Genomic DNA, 22,610 nt, shown 5'->3' with positions numbered 1-22,610 from the left:
AACCCTTGTGTCCCTGAAGATACAAATCTGTTGAATGAGACACTGAGACAAAAGTTATATTTTTCACTAATTAATAGATAAAGTGTTTATTATTAAGTTGAGACACTTAGATACTCTCTATATGATAGCATGTATCTTCTGACAATGATCTTATTTATGATGCAGCTTTTTAAATAAGATTACTTTAAGAAAATAAAGACAGATTTTAGAGATGTTATTCTAGGTTATACTGCTAATAATATGAAAAGAAAGGAGTTGAACTCAGATACTCTGGACACAAAACTTACACTCTTACTACATATGATCTGTGATATTGTCTAATTAATTTCTTGATGAATAAGAAACATGATAGTTAAACAGTGACACTGCTTAAGATGCATCTGTTTATGAATGATTCCTACAATAGGTCCTCAATAATATGCAACAGTTATTGAGTAGCTTTTCTTCATCATCTCAGTCAGTGGCAGAGGAAATGAGACTGTGAAAATTTGTCAAAAGTGCTGCCTTGATACTACTCGTTCTTTATTTTGCATCAGTCATTTTCCCTTGGTGGATGAAAAATGGTAAATTCAGATTTTCTCCTAATGCAAGCATGATATTGTGGAAAATATGACACAATGCAACCTGTAAACCCTATTGATGAACGAAGGACATTTGAATGGAAAAAAGGGGAGGCAGTGAGGAAGAAAGGTAAGAATGGTGCAGATAAGCTCAGATGTGTTAGATGCACTCATAGTAAGAGGCACTACAAAGAGGTGGATATGAGGAGGTTCAAGAGCTTGGTGGGCACAGACTCATGGGCACTTTACAGGTCAAAGGATTGAAATATGGAAATGTTTTTTTAGAAAAGGAACATGAAGAGAATTTATAGATGAGAAACCCATGGTTTGTGACATTGAGAAATAAGAGAGTGCCAGCACTATAGTCTAGGAAAATCCCAATATGACGAGGAGGAACACTCAGGGAGAGGGTTAAGATCATGGGATCTGAGGAGGAAGACTCATCAAAAGCATTATATACAGAATCATGATTTAACCCTATGACCCAGTAGCCATTTTTAGGTTGATATCTCGGGTAAACATTTTGATGATTTCCATCAGCTTTAAGCGGTAACTTTGTGTTAAATTGAGCGTGTTTTTCACCATATACCCCCAGGATCCAGGCACGTTTTTTTGACACGTCTACCTCCCAGTAATGTCTCCCTGATGTGATAACTGGGGATCCCAGGACACCATAGTCTTCATAAACTTCTTTCCAACATGGATTTTGTCCTTGGCCTTTGAACACATACGTCACTTGTCTTCGATCAGCAGAAATGGCAATATTTCGATTACCTGTTGTATGACTGAGGGTCATGTGAACTGTTGAAAAATTAGAGGGATATGTGAGGGCCATGATGTAGTTTTATTTCAGACATTTTGAAATTAGAATAACTTTAGTGGAAAGACAATACATTTGTACGTATTGGGAGGGAAAACATGGGTCTTAAAACATGAGGTCTACTAGACAATGAAAAATTCTAAAAGATAACGAGAAAGGGTGGTTTGATGACATTGTGATATCTCCTTACCCCAGTAGCGTTGCACATGTCTCAGCTCTGAAATATTAAAAATCCACAATATTAAATATAAGCAAAAGATTCAGTCCTATAATCTATTTTCTTTCAAATTAGGGGAAGGGCTATGGTGAGGTAGTGAACTGGTAAAAGATAGGATAAAACCACATCTCTTGTCACTCACCATAAAATGACCACATCATAAGCACATAGTATCTGGGTTTTTCTGTCTTTATCCACACTGAGAAATGGGAGCCTCCTCTCCATTTTCCCTCCATCACAAGAACCCAAAGACACCAAGTTGGGTAGCACTACTCACCATTAAACACTCGCAGTATGTCTCTCAGATCAGGAGCTCGAAACACACTTCTCTGTTCTTTGGGAACTGATTTTGGTTTCTCCAGAGTCAAAGTCTTACTCCTAGGGATGACAAAAATTGATGTCCACATCTCTCACTATCTATCCCTCTAAAACCACAGACTTTCAAAACTTTCACCCCATTGATGCACCTGAATTGTTTTCCCTGCAGACCTTGGGGAGGTAGAGAGTAGATGCCTGACCTTAGAGACAGAAGAAATGTGCTCATGTCCATCTTGCCAGTTACCCTCTGTGTGACTTGGGATGGTCTTGACCTCTCAGAAGGACAGTCTCTTTCTTCTATAATGAAATCAACCTCTCCCTCTCTATTTCCTAGAAATCATACGAAATTATGGGATTCCCAGGTGGCAATAGTGGTAAAGAACCCACCTGCCAATGCAGCAGACATGAGACATGGGTCTGATCTCTGGGTCAGGAAGACTCCCTGGAGTCTTGCTCTCTCATGGCATGCCCCCACATGGCAACCCATTCCAGTATTCTTGCCTGGAGAATTCCATGGACAGAGGAGCCTGGTGGGCTCATGGGGTCGCAAAGAATTGGACACGACTGAAGTGACTTAGCATGCACACACACAGGAAATTGTATTAAATAATGAATTTAACAAGATAAATATTTGATATCTCAAAAAAATCAGTTTGTGGAAAAGTCACTGCATAGATTTGTATTCCCAAGAAAATGTCAGAAAGTTGAGGTAACAGGATCTGGCTCCTGGGTGTTCTAGATAAATCAAGTATGAGAACACTGTCTAGAATCCCCAGATCTTCAAAGGCTGTTTCTTAATAAGGAGAATATGCTGAGATTTCAGGTTTTCCAGAGACAAATACCCTTGAAGAAAAAGCCGTTATAAATACTAACAATGACCAATAATAATAATAATACTAATAACAACATAAACTAATAATGACCTGATTTTCATGTGTTTGTAAACAGCTTGAGGCTATCATGTAGGTGTGCAAATTTAGACACAAAGATGCTGACTTTCAATTCTAGCTTAAGGCCCACATGTGCTTTTGGAAATCTAAGCAGAAAGATGTAGAAGGACCTGTTCTAACATACCGAGGGAAGAAATTCAAATATAAACAAGTTGTTTCCAATTCTGGGTACTTGGCAGATAAAGAAGACTCAAACTTCCCATGATAAGCACAACTAAATATGGGAACCTGAGTTGCATAGTGACATAGTGTGAATGAAATATTTGTGGAGTCTGACAGTGCAACTCCTTATCCTAATATTACTATTCACCCTAACTCTGCAATTTTCCACAAGCAAAATTCCCTACTGTAGAATCTGTTTCACTCTCAGTATTTATAGAACAATGTAGCCATGATTTGTGAATAGAAATTTAAGGTAAATCTACACCCCATTTTTTCAGCCCTGAACATTGTTTTATTCTAACTGGTCACCAGCTATCTCTAGGGTTTTTATTTTATTTTCACAGCATAAATGGACCATCTCTGGTCTGTCACACATACCTTTTCAAGATGTCATTTACATCCTAGTGAGAAAAGAGAAAACGTGAGTCAAGAAGCAATAGGTTACCCCACTTACAAAGCTTAATCATATCCCCATCAACCCCAGATTTTGGGAATAGAAATGCTCTCAATGTGAGAGCCAAAAAGTAAAGACAAGAATGAGGCCCATAATTCCAGGATATTCATGTGATGTTGTCAAGTTTCCAAAAATGTAAAAAAACTTCAACCCTTGTGGAAGTATGAGGCTTCTAGTATCTGGAGATGAGGCATATTTATGGAAAAAACAAGAGACCTGTAATTCTGGTTTCCCATGAGGTGATTTGAATAATTCATTGTTCTTTCATTTATTCAACTGGACTGTGAAGTGACACTATAGTACACCAAGCATTAAACCAAGCTTTGGAGAATCAGAAATGAAATCATAATCTTAATATTCCTCAAGCTATGTAAATGGCTTTTGTTGAGAGTACAAGCAAACATATATACCAATATAAGCTTTTCAGGAAAAACCTGAAAAATTTTACTCTTTTCTCATTTTATAATCTGTCTTTTAGTGATCTCTTCTATTCCCTAAAGTCAGCATCCGTATATGTGCAGTTGATTTCCAACTCTTTCTTTTTTACTCAACTTTGTCTCTTATATTAATTTATTCAGTAGTAAATAAGCCACAGGAATCAATAATGTAGGATGTCTAATATGTAACTTACTATTCACCAACTAAATTGTCTCCTCTCTTGTACCCCGTTTTCATAATGCTCCCAATGTACACTTACCGTCCAAGTACTAGTGCATTTATCTGCACTTTAGTCTCTGCTGAGTCTGTTCAGTCCAGGTCCTTAGCAGTTTTCAGCTATCTAATTGTCTTAATCATCACGTTTACTGTTTTATTTGTTTGAACAGGTATCTGTCACTTTATTTGATCTCTTTTACTAAAGATTTAATTCCATGTCACCACATACTAGAATAGCTAAGTTTCAAAAAAAAAAAAAATTTGTATTAGAGCTCTTTTGTGTATATGACAAAGAAATGAAATAAAACTAGAATAAGTAGAGAAATAATAAGGAATTAGGGTGGCAGTTGCAACTGTAATCATAGTTTAATTCTGCAGCTCAAACATTATTCTCAGAATCTGGTCAGAATCTTTCTTTAATTCTATTTATTCAACCCCTAATGACTCCTTTTCCCAGTTTATGAAGGAAACATAAACCTCCTGAGATAAACTCCAGAAGAAAAGAGACTTTCTTCTCCCAGTTATAACAATGCTTGAATGCCTACAGGCATTCAAGGCAACTGAATACATATAACTGCATAGGATTAATTACCCACATTAAAGAGCAAACATTTTTGTGTTGTTGCTGGAAGGTAATGAAACAGTTTCTAGTTTTACTGAAACTAGGTTAGTATCAATCTGAATTAGATTATATAAGGCAGGAAACATATATATTACACCAACCATTATGACAAAAACTAAAAAAATACAATCAGACCTAAAATTTTATACTAGAAATATCTGTTTAACACAAAACAAACTAGCTAAAGAGAAAGAAAAGAATGAAACTTACAATATCCACATAGTAATAGAAAGCAAATGGCAAAAGAGCAAATTTAAATATAAGTGTATTAGTAATTGCTTTAAATTTCATGTATTAATGCAGCAATTGAAATCAGAGATTGTTGACCTGTATTAAAAGCAAAATTCACCTATTGCTACTTGCATGAGACATAGTCAAGGCACAAAAAGGGCAAATGTAAAATGAAAAATATATACCATGCAAGCAGTAATTTTAAAAAAGTCAAATATTTATGCTAATATTAAACAAAATATACTTTAAGATATATATTATGAAAAGACATGAGGGCAATTTTATAATTATAAAAGGTTCAGTTCATCAAAAATATACAACAATTATAAATGTGTATGTGCCTAACAGCAGAGCTTCAAAATACTCAAAGCAAAAACAAAATTTTTGCTTTGAAAAAACAATTCAACAATTTTTTATTGAAAAACATACAATTCAATAATAACAGTTGCAGATGTTAATAACTCACTCTCACTAATGAGACAACAGCTTATATGGAAACATTCAAATTTACAGAAGACATGGACAATGCTACCAACAAACTAGACCTAACTGATGTCTGTAGCCCATTTTACCCTATAAATGAGAAACACATAGTCTTTTAAAATTCATAATAAAAATTTTTCTAGATATACAATATTTTAGGCTATAAAAAGTAACAATAAACATAAACGTTTACAATAATAAAGATGTGTGTTCTTTGATTTTGACAAGATTAAATTTGAAATCCTCAGGAGAAGTGAAACTCCGAAATCACCAAGCATTTTCTCATTTACAAACTCAAAGAATCAAAATTTTAAAAAGAAAATTAAAAAAAATAAAACTGAAAAGGAAATTTGAGAACAAGTAAAACTGAATGAAAACAAAAATAAAACAATCAAAATGTATGAAATACAAAATTAGTTAATTAAATGTACTTTGCCATTAAACACTGTATCAAAAAAGCTTGTCTCAAATCAGTGGTCTAAATTTTCACTTCAAGAAATTAAGAAAGGAATAGTAAATTAAGTCAGCAGCTCCCCATGCACACATGTGCACAAATATATACACACATACAAATAAAGAAAACAATATATGGACCTAAGAAACTATTACTAGGGGATTGGCCTCAAGATGGTCAAGCAGAAGGATGTGTACTCACCCCATCCTTGAGAGACCACCAAAATCACAACTACTAACAGCCATTGACAAAAAAATGCTGGAACCTCCAAAAAAAGATACTCTACATTCAAAGACAAAAGAGAAAAAACACAGTGAGATGGGATGAGGGGTACTATTGCAATGAAATCAAATCTGATACATGACAGGTGGGCAAACCACAAACTGGGGAAAAAAAAAAAAACTACAGAAATTATCCTACACAAGTGAAAATTCTGACCCCAAGTCAGGCTTCCCAGCCTTGGGGGCCAGCAATGGAGAAGTCACCAGAGAACCTGACTTTGAAAGCCAAAGGAGCCTTATCACAGAAATTCCACAGGGCTGAGGGAAACAGAAATTCCACTCTTGGAGTGTACGCACAAAGTTTTGTATGCACTAGGACTAAAGGAAGAAAAGCAGTGACCTGCCGGGAGCCAGCACACGAGATCCCACCCATGATAAGGCCATGAGGGAGAAAACCTAACAGGCAAGGCAGATCAGGTTATCAGGGATTCCAAAAACCTGCCCCCTTGAAGATGATATCTGTCTTTCTGATGCTTGCTTCAATAGACTACTCCGTAATTTTTGTGACACAGGCAGAAGGCCTTGCCTGATCTCTTTCCAAATAAGAATCAATTTAGAACTTTTCTGGATGGTGATATTATATGAGATTATCCAGGGTGAAAGGAGTGTTTTAATGTAAGCTCCTTTGCTGGTATTTTAGTTTGTTGGGCAAATGTGTCTATGCCCTTTTTACTAATATGCGTGACTTCTTATAATATTCTAATCATAAAACAGCATAAAGAACCTGATTATATAGAAGCCCTAATAGACATAGAGCCTTTTTGAGGGGTGAAGGAGTCCTATTAGAAAGCATAAGAAAAATTATTCTAAAGGTGGTTATTGGGTTGATGTTTGCTTGCTGTGTTTTTACTCTTAATGTGCTAAGGTTGTATCATGGAAACCATTGTTAATATAGTTAAAGATCTAGAAAAATAAGAGCTTAGCCCTAGTGTGGTAACAATGCGATGGTTGTTAATTGTCAACCAGGAGTGCTAGGTAGAAGCTGCCTCACCAAAGTCGCAGAGTCAATGTGGGGTAAACTTAGATAAACGCAACTGACAACTTCTGCAGAAGGATTAATTTTTGTGTTAACAAGGTTATACTTCTACTCTGTGAGACTGCTACCTTTTAGTTAAGGTCACCACAGAAACAGAAAATAGGTTTACATTCACCTGACTTGCATAAAATGTTAATTGGCCCCAAGGTCAGACGATAATATAAAAGACCCTGATAAACAAAGAAGTATGCAGAAAACACCCTGGTTTTGTGAAGAACAAGCTGATGTAATGTTAAACTATCTTCCCCTTCGAAATGTACTAACTTAGGGTATAAAAGTTACAGTTAAAAAATAAAGCATTGCCAGACTCTACCAGACCCTGCCAAATCCTGCCAGACCCTGCCAGACTCTGCTACAAACACCCCCGTCTGGTCACTCTCTCTCTCTTTCTCTCTCTCTCCCTCGTAGACTTGGCCCTATCAAGGCAGGTCTCACGTGTCTTCTCTCTCTCTCTCGCCGATGCCATTCATCCTGAGGGTACCCCCTGAATCCTGCCAAGGCTCGACCCCGGCAGTGACCCCATAAGAGATTGGGTGAGATCTACTTGCTAGGCCTCCTGCAGAAGCATGGGATGGCTTTTCATTGTGGCAAAGACACCGGCACTCATTGGAGTGAGCTCTCCTGGGGGCCACCATTATCCCTAGCCCTGTCCACAAGAGGGATGAGAGTCAGTTCCACCCACCACCAGTCTCTCCTATAAGGAAGCTTGCACAAAGCACTTAGATAACTTCATCCACCAGAAGACAGACAGCAAAAGCAAGAACTACAATCCATCAGCCTATAGAATGGAAACAACAATTAGAGAAAGTTAGAAAAATAAATAAATAAATAAAACACCAGAAGAATATGTCCCAGATGAAGGAACAAGATAAAACCCCAGAAAAGAGCTAAGTGACATGGAGATAGGCAAGCTCCAGAAAAAGAATTCGGAATGATAGCGAAGGTGATCCAGGATCTTGGAAAAAGAATGGAGGCAAGGATCAAGAAGATGCAAGAAATGTTCAGCAAAGGACCTAGAAGAACTAAAAAACAAACAAGGGTGAACAATACACTATCTGAAATGAAAGCTATACTAGAAGGAATCAATAGCAGAATAGCTGAGGCAGAAGAATGAATAAGCAACCTGGAAGACATGGTGGTGGAAATCACAGCTGCAGAACAGAATAAAGAAAAACAGCAACAACAAAAAACAATGAGTGTCTAAGAAACCTTTGGGACAACATTAAATGCACAAATGTTTGCATTTTAAGCGTTCCAGATAGAGAAGAGAGAAAGAAAGGATTTGAGAAAATATTTGAAGAGATAATTGCTGAAAAGTTCCCTAACATGGGAAAGGAAACTGTCACCGAAGTCCAGGAAGCAAAGAGAGTTCCAGGCAGGATAAACACAAGGAGGAATATTCCGAGGCACATAGTAATCAAAGTGACAAAAATTAAGAGCACGAAAAAATATTAAAAGCAACAATAGAAAAATGACAAATAGCATATGAGGTGATTCCCATAATGTTATCAGCTGATTTTTCAACAGAAACTCTGCAAGCTAGTAGGAAATAGCACAATATATTTAAAGGACTTACAACCAAAAACACTCTACCCAGCATATACTCTTGCCAGAGATATAAAGAGCTTCACAGAAAAGCAGAAGCTAAGAGCATCACCATACCAGCTTTCAAACAAATGCTAAAGGAACTTGTCTAGGTAGGAAAGAGACCAGCAATCTGAAAAGTCTTATATATATATATATATATATATATATATATATATATATGTATATATATATGTATATATATACTGCTGTATGAAAACGTCTCAAGAACAGCAAACACTAAAAACTATAATAGATATATACACAAAAAAGAAAAAGCAAGTCAAACACAATGCTAAAATGTTCATCAAGCCACAGGAGAAGTGAATAAGAGAGGAAGGGAAGAAAAAAGACCTAAAAAAAGAAAACCAATTAAGAAAATGGCAATAGGAACTTGCATATCAATAATTACCTTAAATGTAAACAAATTAAACTCTCCAACCAAAAGGCATAACCTGGCTGAATGGATATAAAACAAGACCCATATATATGCTGTCTACAAGAAACTCACTTTAGATCTAGGGATACATACAGACTGAAAGTGAGGGGATGGAAAAAGATTGTTGTTGATATTCAGTTGCTAAATGATGTACAACTCTTTGGGACCCCATGGACTGCAGTGTGCCAAGCTCCTCTGTCCTCCAAAATTTCCCAGAGTTTGCTCAAATTCATGTCCACCAAGTCAGTGATGTTACCTAACCATCTTATCCTCTGCGACTCCCCTTCTCACTTTGCCTTCAATCTTTCCCAGCATCAGGGTCTTTCCCATTGAGTTGGCTCTTTGCATCAAGTGGCCAAAATATTGGGGCTTCAGCTTCAGCATCAGTCCTTCCAATGAATATTCAGGGCTGACTTACTGTATGACTGACTGGTTTGATCTCCTTGCAGTCCAAGGGACTCCCAAGAGTCTTCTCCAGCACCACAATTCAAAAGCATCAGTTCCTCAGCACTCAGTCTTCTTTATGGTCAAGCTCTCACATCTGTACATGACTACTGGAAAAACTATACCTTTGACCCTATGGACCTTTATTGGCAAAGTGATGTCTCTGTTTTTTAATATACTGCCTAAGTTTGTCATAGCTTTCCTTCCAAGGAATAAGTGTCTTTTAATTTCATGACTGTAGTCACAATGATTTTGGAGCCCATTAAAATGAAATCTGTTACTGTTTCCGTTTTTTCCCCTTTTATTTGCCATGAAGTGATGATGAGCTGGATGTGATGATCTTAGTTTTTTCAATGTTGAGTTTCAAGCCAACTTTTTCACTCTACTCTTTCACCTTCATCAAGAGGATCTTTAGTTCCTCTTCACTTTCTGCTTTAGAGTCGTATCATCTGCATATCTGAGGTTGTTGATATTTCTCTCAGCAATCTTGATTCTAGTTTGTGAGTGATACAGTCCAACATTTTGCATGATGTACTCTGCTTGTAAGTTGAATAAGCAGGGTGACAATATACAGCCTTGATGTACTCCGTTCCCATTTTTGAACCAGTCTGTTTTTACATGCCTAGTACTAACTATTGCTTCTTGACTTGCATACAGGTTTCTTAGGAGGCAGGTAAGGTGGTCTGGTATTCCATATCATTAAGAATTTTTCAAAGTTTGTTGTGATCCACAGAGCCAAAGGCTTTAGCACAGTCAATGAAGCAGAAGTAAATGTTTTTCTGGAATTCTGTCTTTTTCTCTATAATCCAATGAATGTTGGCAATTTGATTTCTGGTTCCTCTGCCTTTTCTAAACACAGTTACTACATCTGGAACCTCTCAGTTTGTGGAAAAATGTATTCCATGGAAATGGAAATTGAAAAAAAAAAGTTGTAGTAGTAATACTCATGTTAGACAAGTAGATGTTAAAATAAATATTGTTATAAGAGATAAAGGAAGACACTACATAATGATCAAGGGATCAATTCAAGAAGTTGATATTACAATTTTAAAAATACATTCACCCAACATAGGAACACCTCAATATATAAGGCAAATACTAATAGCCAACAAGGGAGAAACTGACAGTTATCACAATAATAGCAGGGGACTTTAACACCCCTCTTTCATCAATGGACAGATCATTCAGGCAGAAAATCAACAAGGAAACACAGGTTTTAAATCACACATTAGGCCAGATGGACTTAATTGATATTTATAGAGCATTCCATCTAAAGCAGCAAAATACACATTCTTCTCAAGTGCACATGAAACATTCTTCAGGATTGATCACATATTGTGCCACAAAGTGAGCCTCAATAAATTCAAGAAAATTGAAATCATATCAAGCATCTTTTCCAACCGCAATGCTATGAGACTAGAAATAAACTATAAGGGAAAAAAACTGCAAAAAACAAAAATATGTGGAGGTTAAGCAATATGCTACTAAACAACCAATGGGACCACTGAAGAAATCAAAGAGGAAATTAAAAAGTACCCAGAGACTAATGAAAATAAAAGCACAATAATGATCCAAAACCTACAGGATTCAGCAAAAGAAGTTCTAAGAAAAAAGTTAATAGCAATGCAATTGTACATCAGGAAACAAGAAAATTCTCAAATGTACAACCTAGCCTTATGCTTAAAGGAACTAGGAAAAGAACAAACAAAACCTAAAGTTAGTAGAAAGAAAGAAATCATAAAGGTCAGAGCAGAGATAAATAAAGTCGAGGCAAAGAAAACAATAGCAAAGATCAATAAAACTAAAAGCTGGTTCTTTGAAAAGATAAACAAAATTGATAAGCCTTTAGCCAGACTAATACCCCGGAAATACAAAGAATCATAAGAGGTTACTACAGGGAGCTGTATGCCAATAAAATGGACCACCTCAAAGAAATGGACGAATTCTTAGAAAGGTACCTCCCAAGACTTAACCAGAAAGAAATAGAAAAGATGAGCAGACCGGTCACAAGTATTGAAACTGTGACTGAAAAAAATCCAAAGCGTGAAAGTCCAGGACCAGATGTGCTCACATGTGAATTCTATCATGGGGAAAAGCTATCAACAATTCTTCTGAAGCTGTTCCAAAAAATTGCAGAGGAAGGGAAACCACCAAACGGGGGAAACTGGACAACTACATGTAAAAATGAAATTAAAACACTTCTTAACACCACACACAAAAATAAACTCAAAACATATTAAGGATGTACATATGAGATGAAACACTATAAAACACTTAGAGGAAAACATCGGCAGAACACTCTCTGGCAAAAATCACAGCAATATGTTTTTTGGATCTATCTCCCAGAGTACCGGAAATAAAAACAAAAATAAATAAATGGAACATAATAAAATTCAAAACTTTTAAATAAAATGAAAAGACAAGCCACAGATTAGAAGAAGATATTTGTAAATGATGTGAATTCAAAGGGATTTGTCTCCAAATTTACAAAGAGTTCATGTAGCTTAATATCATGTGACCCCATGGACTATAGCCTACCACGCTCCTCCATCCATGGGATTTTCCAGGCAAGAGTACTGGAGTGGGTTGCCATTTTCTTTTCCAGAGGATCTTCCCAACCCAGGGATCAAAGCCAAGTCTCCCTCATTGTGGGCAGATGCTTTACCGTCTGAGCCACCAGGGAAGTTTATATCATCAAGACAAATAACCAAATCAAAAAACAGGCAGAAGACCTAAATAGACATTTCTCCAAAGAAGACATATAGATAGCCAAGAGGTATTCGAAAAGATGTTCAACATCACTAATTATTAGAGAAATGCAAATCAAAATTGTTAGAGAAACACAAATCACCTCACACCAGTTAGAAAGGCCAGTATCTAAAAACCCACAAACAATAAATGTTGGAGACTGAGTGGAGAGAAGGGAACCCTTCTACACAGTTGATGGGAATGTAAATGGGTGAGGCCAATAGAGATTCCTTAAGAAACCAAAAATAGAGCTACCATATGATCCTGCAAGGCCACTCCTAGAGATATGCCTGGAGAAAAACATGATCTGAAAGGATACATACCCCAATATTCTTTGCAGTGCTATTTACAATAGTCAAGACATGGAAACAACTTAAATGTCCATCAATCAAGGAATGAATAAAGAAGATATGATACATATGTACAATGGAATATTAGCCATTAAAAAGAATGAAACAATGCCATTTGCATCAACATGAATGGAACTAGAGATTGTCATACTGAATGAAGTCAGACATACAATATAGTGTCTATTATAGGCTATCATTTACATGCAGAATCTCTTCAAAATGATACAAATGAACTTATTTACAAAACAGAAGCAGACTCATAGACTTAGAGAACAAACTTATGGTTACAAGGAGTGAAGGATGCGGGGGCAGTGACAGCACCAGAAAGAGCCCAGCAACTTGAAGTGATGGAAACCTTGCCTTCATTTTCCTCATGTCTCAGACGCTAGGGCTTCTTCCCAAGTCTTACCTGCAGCATTTGCACTGTTGACCCCTGCAAACGATGCTCTATATCTGAGATGAGACTTCTCACAAACTGGCTCTGCTGGATCAGCTCATTCTCAGAGTTTGCCATGGTACACAGAATAGCTGTCTGCTCAGCCTTCAGCTTTTGTAGTTCCTTCCTCTCCTCACTGTCCAGGATTGCTCTCAGTTTTTTAAACTCTGCCTCGACATTTTGTCTCTCATATTGTGTTTGACTCTTCAGTAATGAGAGAGAGAGAGGAAGAAAACAATTTTTGGAGAAGCTGACTTTGCTATTTTCTTTTTTTCCTCCCTATCACATTTCAAAATAATGCCTCCAAGTCTGCATTGTTGAGGACAACCAAGAGTCAAAAGGATTCCGTGGGTGTGGCTCAGCCTTCACACATTTATTCAGAATTCTCTTGCTTCCCTGCATTGCTTCTGACCTCTACCAACCAACCTCTGCCAAAAAGGTGAACACTGAGGACAGAGCCATGAGCCATTGTCAGATGTCTTTGTCAGAAGAGTCAAAGGCTAATGAACATGTCAAGAATGGAACATGAAATTCCCTAGTCATCCACTAGAGAATCCCTCTAAAAGAATACCTCCCTTCCAATATCTGTGTTCATTTGCTCTATGTTCACTTTTCAGCACCCGCTCTTATCAGGGAAACGGTGAAGAAAAGGACTAGTCAAATGACTTAACTGTCTGGGAACAAATAGGAAGGTAGCTCCTTGTGATCAACCTAAGGTCCTGCCCAGATATCTGTTTAACTCCTTCAGGAAGTGTCTCCTCCTACCTTCCAGGCAGCAATCTGTTCTCTGAAGTCAGATTCCAACGCCTCAGCTTCCTGCTGCTCCTGCTTCAGCCTCTCCAGAGCTGCCTGAAGTTTCTTCTGTTGAGAAAAGAATCACATCAGAGTCAAGCTATGGACTTTCTCAGCATCGCTATAGAGGATAAATGGAGGAGAAATGAGCCTGATTTCCAAAGAGAATATGCTTCACAGAAACTGAGAACAGCAATTAGACTCTATGACTTGGAAGAAGACCTGAGGTGGGGAATGTGTTCTATAAGACTGAAGAGATGGAAGTCACCACCCTCTCACCTAGAGAAGACTGGTTGTTTAAGAAGAAACCTGATCCTGCAACAAGGAAATAGCTTACATTTCAATCTACCTGGTGTCTTGGTTACTTCTCCTGTTCAAAGAGGTAAGGAAAGCTTCTCTTGGGCACCAATCTCCACGTATTAGCACAAGGCTAAGAGTCTGTGTATAGGGTTATTACTTTGTAATTGTCAAAATGCACATTTATGTCCTTCAGACATCAGAAGGTGAGCATAGGAAGAAAAAAAATCACAGACCCCAGGTTCTTGGTGTGTAGGTAATTAAAGTCCAATGTAAAGCAGACATTTCTCATCAACTACAATTTTCTGCCCTGTTTTCTCTCCATTGTGGTCTCTTACCTGGTAATCCTGGGCAACCTCCTCTATGAGAAATGTAGAGTGACCACGGTGCTTCTGGGACCGTTCACAAAGCCAGCAAATGACCTTCCCGTCCTCCTCACAGAAGAGCAGGAGTTTCTCTCCATGGTGCACACAGAGATGTTTCTCTTGATCCTCCAGGCTCAGTTTGACCTCCCTGACCCTCTGCACTATGTTGGCCAGATGCCAATTAGGCCGCAGTTTCCCAGATTCATAACTGATTCTGCACACAGGGCACTTTCTCTCCTCCTCTTGACCAGCCACGGACTCCTTGCTGTTTGCAGTGAGGCAGATTTGGCAGAAGCTGTGGCCACAGTCAAGGGTCAGGGGTTCTGTTAGAAGCTCCAGGCAAATGGGGCAGGTCACCTCCTCCTGTAGATTCACCAATTTTTCTGAAGCCATAGCACCTGCTCACCTTCTCCTACCTGTCCTGACTTCTGTTGGTTCTCTTGCTCACAGATTGCTACAGGATTGGGAAGGATAAAAGGGAGCAGAGTAAGAAAGGTAGAAAAACATGGTACTAATTGCTTATAAATCAAGTACAGGCCAAGATCAAATTATTGAAGGACAGAAAAGAAAACATAGAGAAACAAGGAAAGGATCTTGGTTACCAAGTCAAAAGGACATTTCATAATTTAATGCTTTACTATCAACTCAGTAAATTTAATGATTCTTATTATTTAATGTTACTTAACAAAAATACGACCTGAAGCTTTTTTTACTAAGATACTTGTATGACCCACCATCCATCCTGATTTTTCTTTCCCATGCCCAAGAAGCATCTTCAGTATCGAAAGGCTGAAATCACTTAATGTCTTTGGGATTTTATATCCACTCTTCTCTAAGTATGAAATACTTCCCCTGATATCGATATGACTCTCTCTAATGCTTTGGTAAACTCTTTCCTGATGTTCTCTCATCACAAAGAACTGCTCTAACTAAAGTATTTATGTGTAACCACTGCCATTAACTGTTGGACATGTGCAATGATCTCCCATATTATCATGACATAGTATATTACAATGTGTTTATACATATGATAAGAGCAAATCCTTCATTAGATGAGTAAATAGAGCCAGTGACTTACAAAGATCATGCATTCTTTAATACACTGAATGGGCTGAACCTAATATATTGACAGCACCCCTTCAGAGGCCTGTCTCCTACTCCACTGAGTTAATCTGAGACAAACAGAAGTTACTTCATGAACCCAATTAATATTCAGAGCAATGTGAGGGGGTGTGTGGAAATGAAGAAATTCAAACCAGCTGGATAGTTCTACAAAGTCTTGAGTGTGTACATATTGATTTCTCTTTGGCCCAGAAACATTCCTAGGAGCATTGATAGGAGTCTAAAAGAAGTATCTGTATGATGGTGAGGAGGGAGTTAGTATAAATAGACTCAAAAGTCAGATATATAAAAACATATAAACATAGATGAAATGAATGTCAGTCTTGAGAAGAAAAATCTCAAAATATTAGGTCATATTATTCAAATAATTATTGTTAATGAAGAATTATGTGCTGGCAACTGGATTAATATCCATACACAGTAAGATGAGTTCAAAAAGATGATTTAGACCACTGTAAACTTGATATTCACCTGGAAAGTAGTAGTAAATAAAAATTCAGTCTTATAGATACAGAAGATCAGATATAAAGATACCACTACAGAGACATATATGTTTATCAGAGATCAAATATAGGGATGGAAAAAAGGGTTATCCAAGAATTCCAACTTGAAAACATAAGGGCTAAACTCAAAGAAGATGAAGGAAACATGGAAGGAGAATATAAACATTTTAGGTATAGGAAATGACCTGTTCCTTGATGACACAGCCTCTTATATAGGTTTCAAAAGGCCAGTTTGACAGAAGCGCAGAGAAGTGCCAGGCCCCTGGTATCACAAGAGGCTGCAGTGACATTAATCATGACACTTCCTAGCATCTGTAACATTTGCAGACCCACCTCCAAGAGTCAGGAGAAGTTATCAATGTTTTCCCGTCAGAGAAGAGTAGGGGCATGACCAGGTGGGCCCTTGGGCTGTGAGGAATTGGATGGACCCAGGGCGGAATTGGGAAGATCAGATAGGATGCAGCTGCTCAGGCGAGAGATGATGATAGTTTGAGAACAGTGTGATGAGGGGAATGCAGGGCAGCATGTGAGAGTGAGAGATAAAAAGGCAGGATTCTGTTTTAGATTAGATATGTAGTAACAATGGTTAACATCAGGTCTGGGCTTTTTCTTGCTATAAAGATAATACTGGCTACAATTCTCCTAAGTCTGTGTGAGTGTGTGTGTGTGTGTGTGTGTGTGTGTGTGTGTGTGTGTGTGTTGTTTTCTGGGAAACCTATTGGATTACAACTGAGTAGAAGTTCTGTAGCCTTTCAAGAACACATTATGGATAACACAATTAGTCTGATATAAACAGCATTGGGGACTAGGAAGGCATTATATAGTTCTTAAATAAATACAGTTGGTTAGAATATACCTCATTTTTCACAAGGAGATTGTGACTCTCATCATCAAATATGTCTCTTTTAGATACCTGAAAACTGGTGCTCGTAGTCTTTTTACAAGGTAATCAGTTCACTAGGCTTATCTCATCTGTGGTGGGTTCACACACATCCATCTATGTGGCTCCTTACAAAGTTGAGATGATGGGGATACTGCACCTCCTGTAAGGATCATCTCTGAGAGCTCACCTCGAGCTCTTAGGCCCAGTGTTGTGTCTCCTGTCCTGATACCTCTCCCTAAGCTTAGCGCCCCTGGTGGTGAGACTGTTAACAGCCTTGATAGGGAGGCCAGAGGTCCTCAAGCAGCAGGAGGAAATAAAACTTCAATGGCAAGCTTTTTTTTTTTTCTTTTCTCTTCTAATCCTGTGCTGTCATGGTGATATCTGGCTCCCTCTGAACTTAACCTTATCTCAAACCTTGAGCTAACCAATGCGTTTTTCTCATGTAAATGTCTTTCTTAAGCTATGTTAATAGCCTATGTTCATTGGAAAAGACCCTGATGCTGGGAAAGATTGAAGGTGGGAGAAGAGGATGAAATGGTTGGATGGCATCACCAACTCAATAGACATGAGTTTGAGCAAGCTCTGGGAGTTGGTGATGGACAGGGAAGCCTGGTGTGCTGCAGTCCATGGAGTTGCAAAGAGTCAGACACGACTGAGCAACTGAACTGAACTGAATGAACTATGCATTTGCTTGGAAATCTGCCTTTCTTCAAGATTCATGTCATTAGTTTTATGGCCAAGGATGACTCACCTTGTGTCAGTGTTAGCTCATAATGCAAGTTGTGGGTGAGAACTCTGGTGAAACTCTCTCAGTTTTGAGGCATTTCCTTTCTCTAATTAGCAGCTTCTAATAGTTATATAACTCCTCCTAAGACTAGCAAGGGGGCATTCTTTCTGTCCCCTTCTGATGTCTATGTCAGAAGCTTTCTCTCTTTCATACTTTAATAAAACTTTATTATACGCAAAGCTCTGAGCGATCAAGCCACATCACTGGCCCCGGACTGAATTTCTCTCCTTCAGAGTCCAAGAATCCTGTGTCGTTCTCGGCTCGTAACAGCAACCTTTCAGTGGCTTGTGTTTTGTGAGATTGTGTAGGTGGGATTTGTGATCCACATTGGAAACCAGAGCTGGTGGTCAGTCAGAGGGGGCATCACAAAGTTGTTACACAGTGATGCTCGCTCTTCAACCTGGAATCACTATGGCCCTCTGGCCATGGTCTAGTCTCAGAAGTTTTGTCGGGACTTCAAGTAAATGGGGCTATGAAACAATAGATGAGGAAAGGGAACATCTCAGATGATATTCCATATCTTGATGGTTGCCAAAGTTTGATGGTAAAAGAAAGAGCTCCAGTATGAAACAGCTAATAAGTTTCCCTTTGCTCTGCCCAAGGACTGTAGAACTCCTAAAAGCTAAATAGAGATAAATTGAAACCTATTGAAATTCCATTTGTGCCATGTTCATCCTGCATGAAAGAAACCAAATAAAGAATGAGGCTGAAAGTGAAGCAGAAATGCTATCCAGTTAAAGATACAGATACCCAAATAGCTCAGAAGCCATGTGCAGTTTGCCCATGGCTGCAAAGTCTATGACCCAATCAGACTCTGATAAAGAACAAGGTCAGAGGTGGACATTATATCAATTGATGACTCAAGCTGGGTTCCAAATGGTAATGGAGCCTCCAACTATTTCTCTTCTATTCAAGATCCAACCAATTTTGAGATGCACCAAGAGCATGTAGAGACAGGAGATACAGAGCAAATATTCAGCCATGAGACTGCAGAATCTATATTCCCTTCAGGGTTCCAAAGAGCTAATACATCAAAGTTGATGCAGCACAACTGACATGGAAGGAACTAGTCTCTACCCATGAAGGCTGAACCTACCCCCCGACTTCTCCCTAAGCAGTGACCCAAGGGCTCCAAGGCATTCAGAGAAACAGATGTAGGAACATGATGTCATTTGCCTGATAAAACTTTAGGCCACTTGGCTGCCATGGTGTCAGGTGACTGAATCTTACATGTTGCTTTTCTCACATCTGAGCACAGAGTTAAAATACCTCAGAAGAAACAGCTATGGATAAGCAAAAAGGACATTAAAAAATAATTATGCAAAGGTTCTATAAGTAAATTTATATATAAAACTTTCTTCTTTTGTTTCTAGTAAAACTGTTGCTCTAAGTAGGATAAAGCCACAAATTATGGATGTTATATGGAAAGGGGTCACTTTTCCTAAGTAGACTTGGCAAATGAAATTTTGCTTTGTTTTATTTCCCAGGCAGTCATCTATTATTATACAACATAAGCTCATTGTGATACTAGCAAAATAAAACCTGAAACAGTAAACTAAAAAATCAATTCTAAAATTCTGTAGTTTTTGGCCTGACAGAGGTGAACTGTGTGAGCTCAGAAGACAAGAGTCTAGCACTGACTATAGCTGAGAGAGCGACAAGTAATACGTAGTAGAGATGATAATTCCCAAAGTCAATGTGGGAGAGATAAGATTTGGTCAGAAGCTGGTAAGTCATGGTGAGATGAGACTTGACTTATGTCCCATGTCTGGGAAATGGCGATTAAGATGGAACTTCTATAAGAAGGAGGAGGGAAGGAACGACAGAGACTTCTCTAACTTACTTTCCTCATGGTCTTATGATACTTCTCAGACATCTTTTTAATATCATTAACACCAATCAAGTGCATTAATCAACTTTTTAATATTAAAAGTTAGATGTCATTGTCACTAAAAGTTGGATATTTCCTGATGCCACTTCTGGAAATTATTGCCACGTGCTCCTCTTGCCACTGGTCTCTCAGCTGAGCTAGTTATGGGTGGCAGATCCTCCTCAAGAAGGAGGAGCAGGTTAGTGATGTAAGGAACTGCAGCAGTTCCCTGTGTCTGGATGAATGAATACATAACAGACTTCAGGGCCAACCAGCTGGCACACCATCAGACTCCTGAGCACACGCTGACCAAAGTGATGAAAAAATTTTCTACACAGCCATGCAGAAATATTCCATTTTTACAGTTAGAAATTAAAACATCAGAACTGGAAAACCACCTTGGCCTTTGACCTGTTGTTGAGGGAAGGTCTTTCTACCTCTGAAAAATCAAAGATTCTGGTTGTTCTCTGCATGTGCGATTCAAACTTACAAAATAGGAAGGTGATATGGGTAGATTCAGGCTAGAGAAATATAGTCCCTTCGAGGAACAAACAAAGCCTTTTTCTTCTTCCAACATCCCTTTTTGTAAGACCTCCCACAGACTGATCTTCAGTGAGCACTCTAACTAGGAAGCCTGCAGGCTGGGTCATTTCCTCTCTTAGAACAGCTTCCAGACAACAAGTGAAACTCACCCAAGCAGATTTCGTTTTTTCTTCTGTGTGTCTCTCAAACTCTTCCCTCCACAAACCACTCAGCAACCCTCACATCCTAATGCGGAAGTTGTGATTCCTTGGAAAGAAGTGAAGACTGGCAACGGGCAGATGTGTTCAGGATTCACTCATCACACAAGCGCCTGACCGCCACTAAGATCTCTAATAGATGACAAGTGAAAATGAAAGCTAAATTCTAGAGGGTGGAACATGGGCGAGAAAGGAGGAGAGAAACTATAGACCAGTAAGAGGCGTCCACCTAGGACACTGTGAGGAAACAAGGCTTTTATCCCTGAGCCTGGTGGGTCAGTGAGTACATTTTATTCTTTTCTCAGTTCTTCTCCTAGAAGTTGTTCTCAAGTCTCTTCAAAATAATAAATCCTTTGGAAAATCAGGCTTCATAAGTAATGCAATTTCAGACACTCAACATGTCTTGTTCCATATTAAGGAGCTGTGAGGCAATAACACTAGCACGCTCTCCCCTGACCTGTGTCCACCAGCTGAAATAAGTGAATGTGGACAGTCTGTCTTATTAGGTCATGTTGGAGGAAATGGCTCAACAATCTGAAATCACTCAGGTGGTGAGTCAGAGGGGCGATCAGAGAGCAGTAGTTCATTGACACTGACATTCAGAAGCTGGATGCTATATGGCCAAAATGACACTTTTCCTAAATAGGTTGAAAAAGAGGACACTATAGGAGGGTTATTTGTTGGGCAATGTCATCTAATGTTGTTTATCATATAATCCTTAGAGTCTTATAAAATGAAGCCGGAAAATTAGTTTGATGGTTAATTTTGTGTGTTAACACTGACAGGTCATTTGTGTCAGACATCGTTTCTGGATGCATCTGTGTTGGTGTTATTTTCAGATGAGATTAGAATTAGATCTGTGGACTCAGTAGTCTGCCTTTCCCAGGGTGGGTGAGCATCATCATTCAATTTGTTGAAGGACCTGAAAAGAACAAACATGTGGAAGAAGGAAGAATTTGCTCTTCCTGTTCCTGCCTGCATGCTTGAGCTGAGATACAGCTCTTCTATGGCCTTCAGACTAGACTGTACTGTGGCCCCAAGCATCAGACTTGGACTGAGTTACATAGGTTTCCAGTCTGTAGATGGCAGGACTGGAATTTCTCAAAGTCTATAATTATGTGAGCCAATTCCTTATAATTAAGTACTTTCAAATAAATATTTATAATGAAGCTAGATAGATATATAGATAGATATTCTGCTTCTCTGAAGTACCCTGACTAATACAGTGAAGAAAAAATTCTGTGTTTTTTCTTCACAGAGACAAACCATAATAATGATAATGATAATGACACAGATCAATAGCAATTTCAAAAGACATGAGTCAAAGAGTGTTTTTTTTGGGTTTTTGTTGTGTGAGTGATATTGAGTTGCATGAACTGTTTAAAAATTTTGAACATTCAGTTCAGTTCAGTCAGTTGCTCAGTTGTGTCCAATTCTGCGACCCCATGGACTGCAGCATGCCAGGCTTCAAGGTCCATCAGAATTCTTGGAACTTACTCAAACTCATGTCCATCAAGTCAGTGATGCCATCCAAGCATCTCATCCTCTGTCGCCCCCTTCTCCTCCTTCCTTCATCTTTCGCAGCATCAGAGTCTTTTCAAATGAGTCAGCTCTTCACAACAGGTGGCCAAAATATTGGAGTTTCAGCTTCAAAATCGGTCCTTCCAATGAATATTCAAGACTGATTTCCTTTAGGATTGACTGGGTTGATCTCTTTGCAGTCCAAGGGATTCTCAAGAGTCTTCTCCAACACCATAGTTGAAAAGCATCAATTTGTCTGCACTTAGCTTTCTTTATAGTCCAACTCTCACATCCATACATGACTACTGGAAAAACCATAGCCTTGACTAGATGGACCTTTGTTGAAAAAGTAATGTCTCTGCTTTTTAATATGCTGTCTAGGTTAGTCATAACTTTCCTTCCAAGGAGTAAGCGTCTTTTAATTTCATGGCTGCAATCACCAGCTGTAGTGATTTTGGAGCCCAAAAAAATAAAGTCTGACACTGTT

General features: G+C 38.4%; 1 protein-coding gene across 1 annotated transcript; it reads right to left on the bottom strand.

The window, feature by feature from the left end:
* Window positions 1-123: 123 nt before the first annotated feature.
* Window positions 124-20,733, bottom strand: LOC136174139 (E3 ubiquitin-protein ligase TRIM34-like). Its single transcript, XM_065944023.1, has 8 exons — window positions 20,555-20,733; window positions 14,671-15,151; window positions 14,009-14,104; window positions 13,217-13,447; window positions 3,406-3,428; window positions 1,875-1,975; window positions 1,571-1,597; window positions 124-1,361 (listed from the first exon to the last, which is right to left on the bottom strand). The coding sequence occupies exons 2-8, from the start codon at window positions 15,088-15,090 to the stop codon at window positions 772-774; spliced, it is 1,488 nt and encodes a 495-aa protein (XP_065800095.1). The 5' UTR covers window positions 15,091-15,151; window positions 20,555-20,733; the 3' UTR covers window positions 124-771.
* Between the last annotated feature and the right edge of the window lie 1,877 nt (window positions 20,734-22,610).

The sequence above is a fragment of the Muntiacus reevesi genome, chromosome 9 (assembly GCF_963930625.1).
Source record: "Muntiacus reevesi chromosome 9, mMunRee1.1, whole genome shotgun sequence".
NCBI classification, from domain to species: domain Eukaryota; kingdom Metazoa; phylum Chordata; class Mammalia; order Artiodactyla; family Cervidae; genus Muntiacus; species Muntiacus reevesi.
Note: the sequence above shows the minus strand (reverse complement) of the source record. Positions and strands in the feature narration are given on the sequence as shown.

Coding starts and splice junctions, on each gene's coding strand:
- LOC136174139 (XM_065944023.1), bottom strand. CDS start 15,090: ATGGCTTCAGAAAAATTGGTGAATCTACAGGAGGAGGTGACCTGCCCC. Junction 13,448..14,008: donor AACAGATTGCTGCCTGGAAG/GTAGGAGGAGAC, acceptor TCATTACTGAAG/AGTCAAACACAATATGAGAG. Junction 1,362..1,570: donor ACATGTGCAACGCTACTGGG/GTAAGGAGATAT, acceptor ATTTTTCAACAG/TTCACATGACCCTCAGTCAT.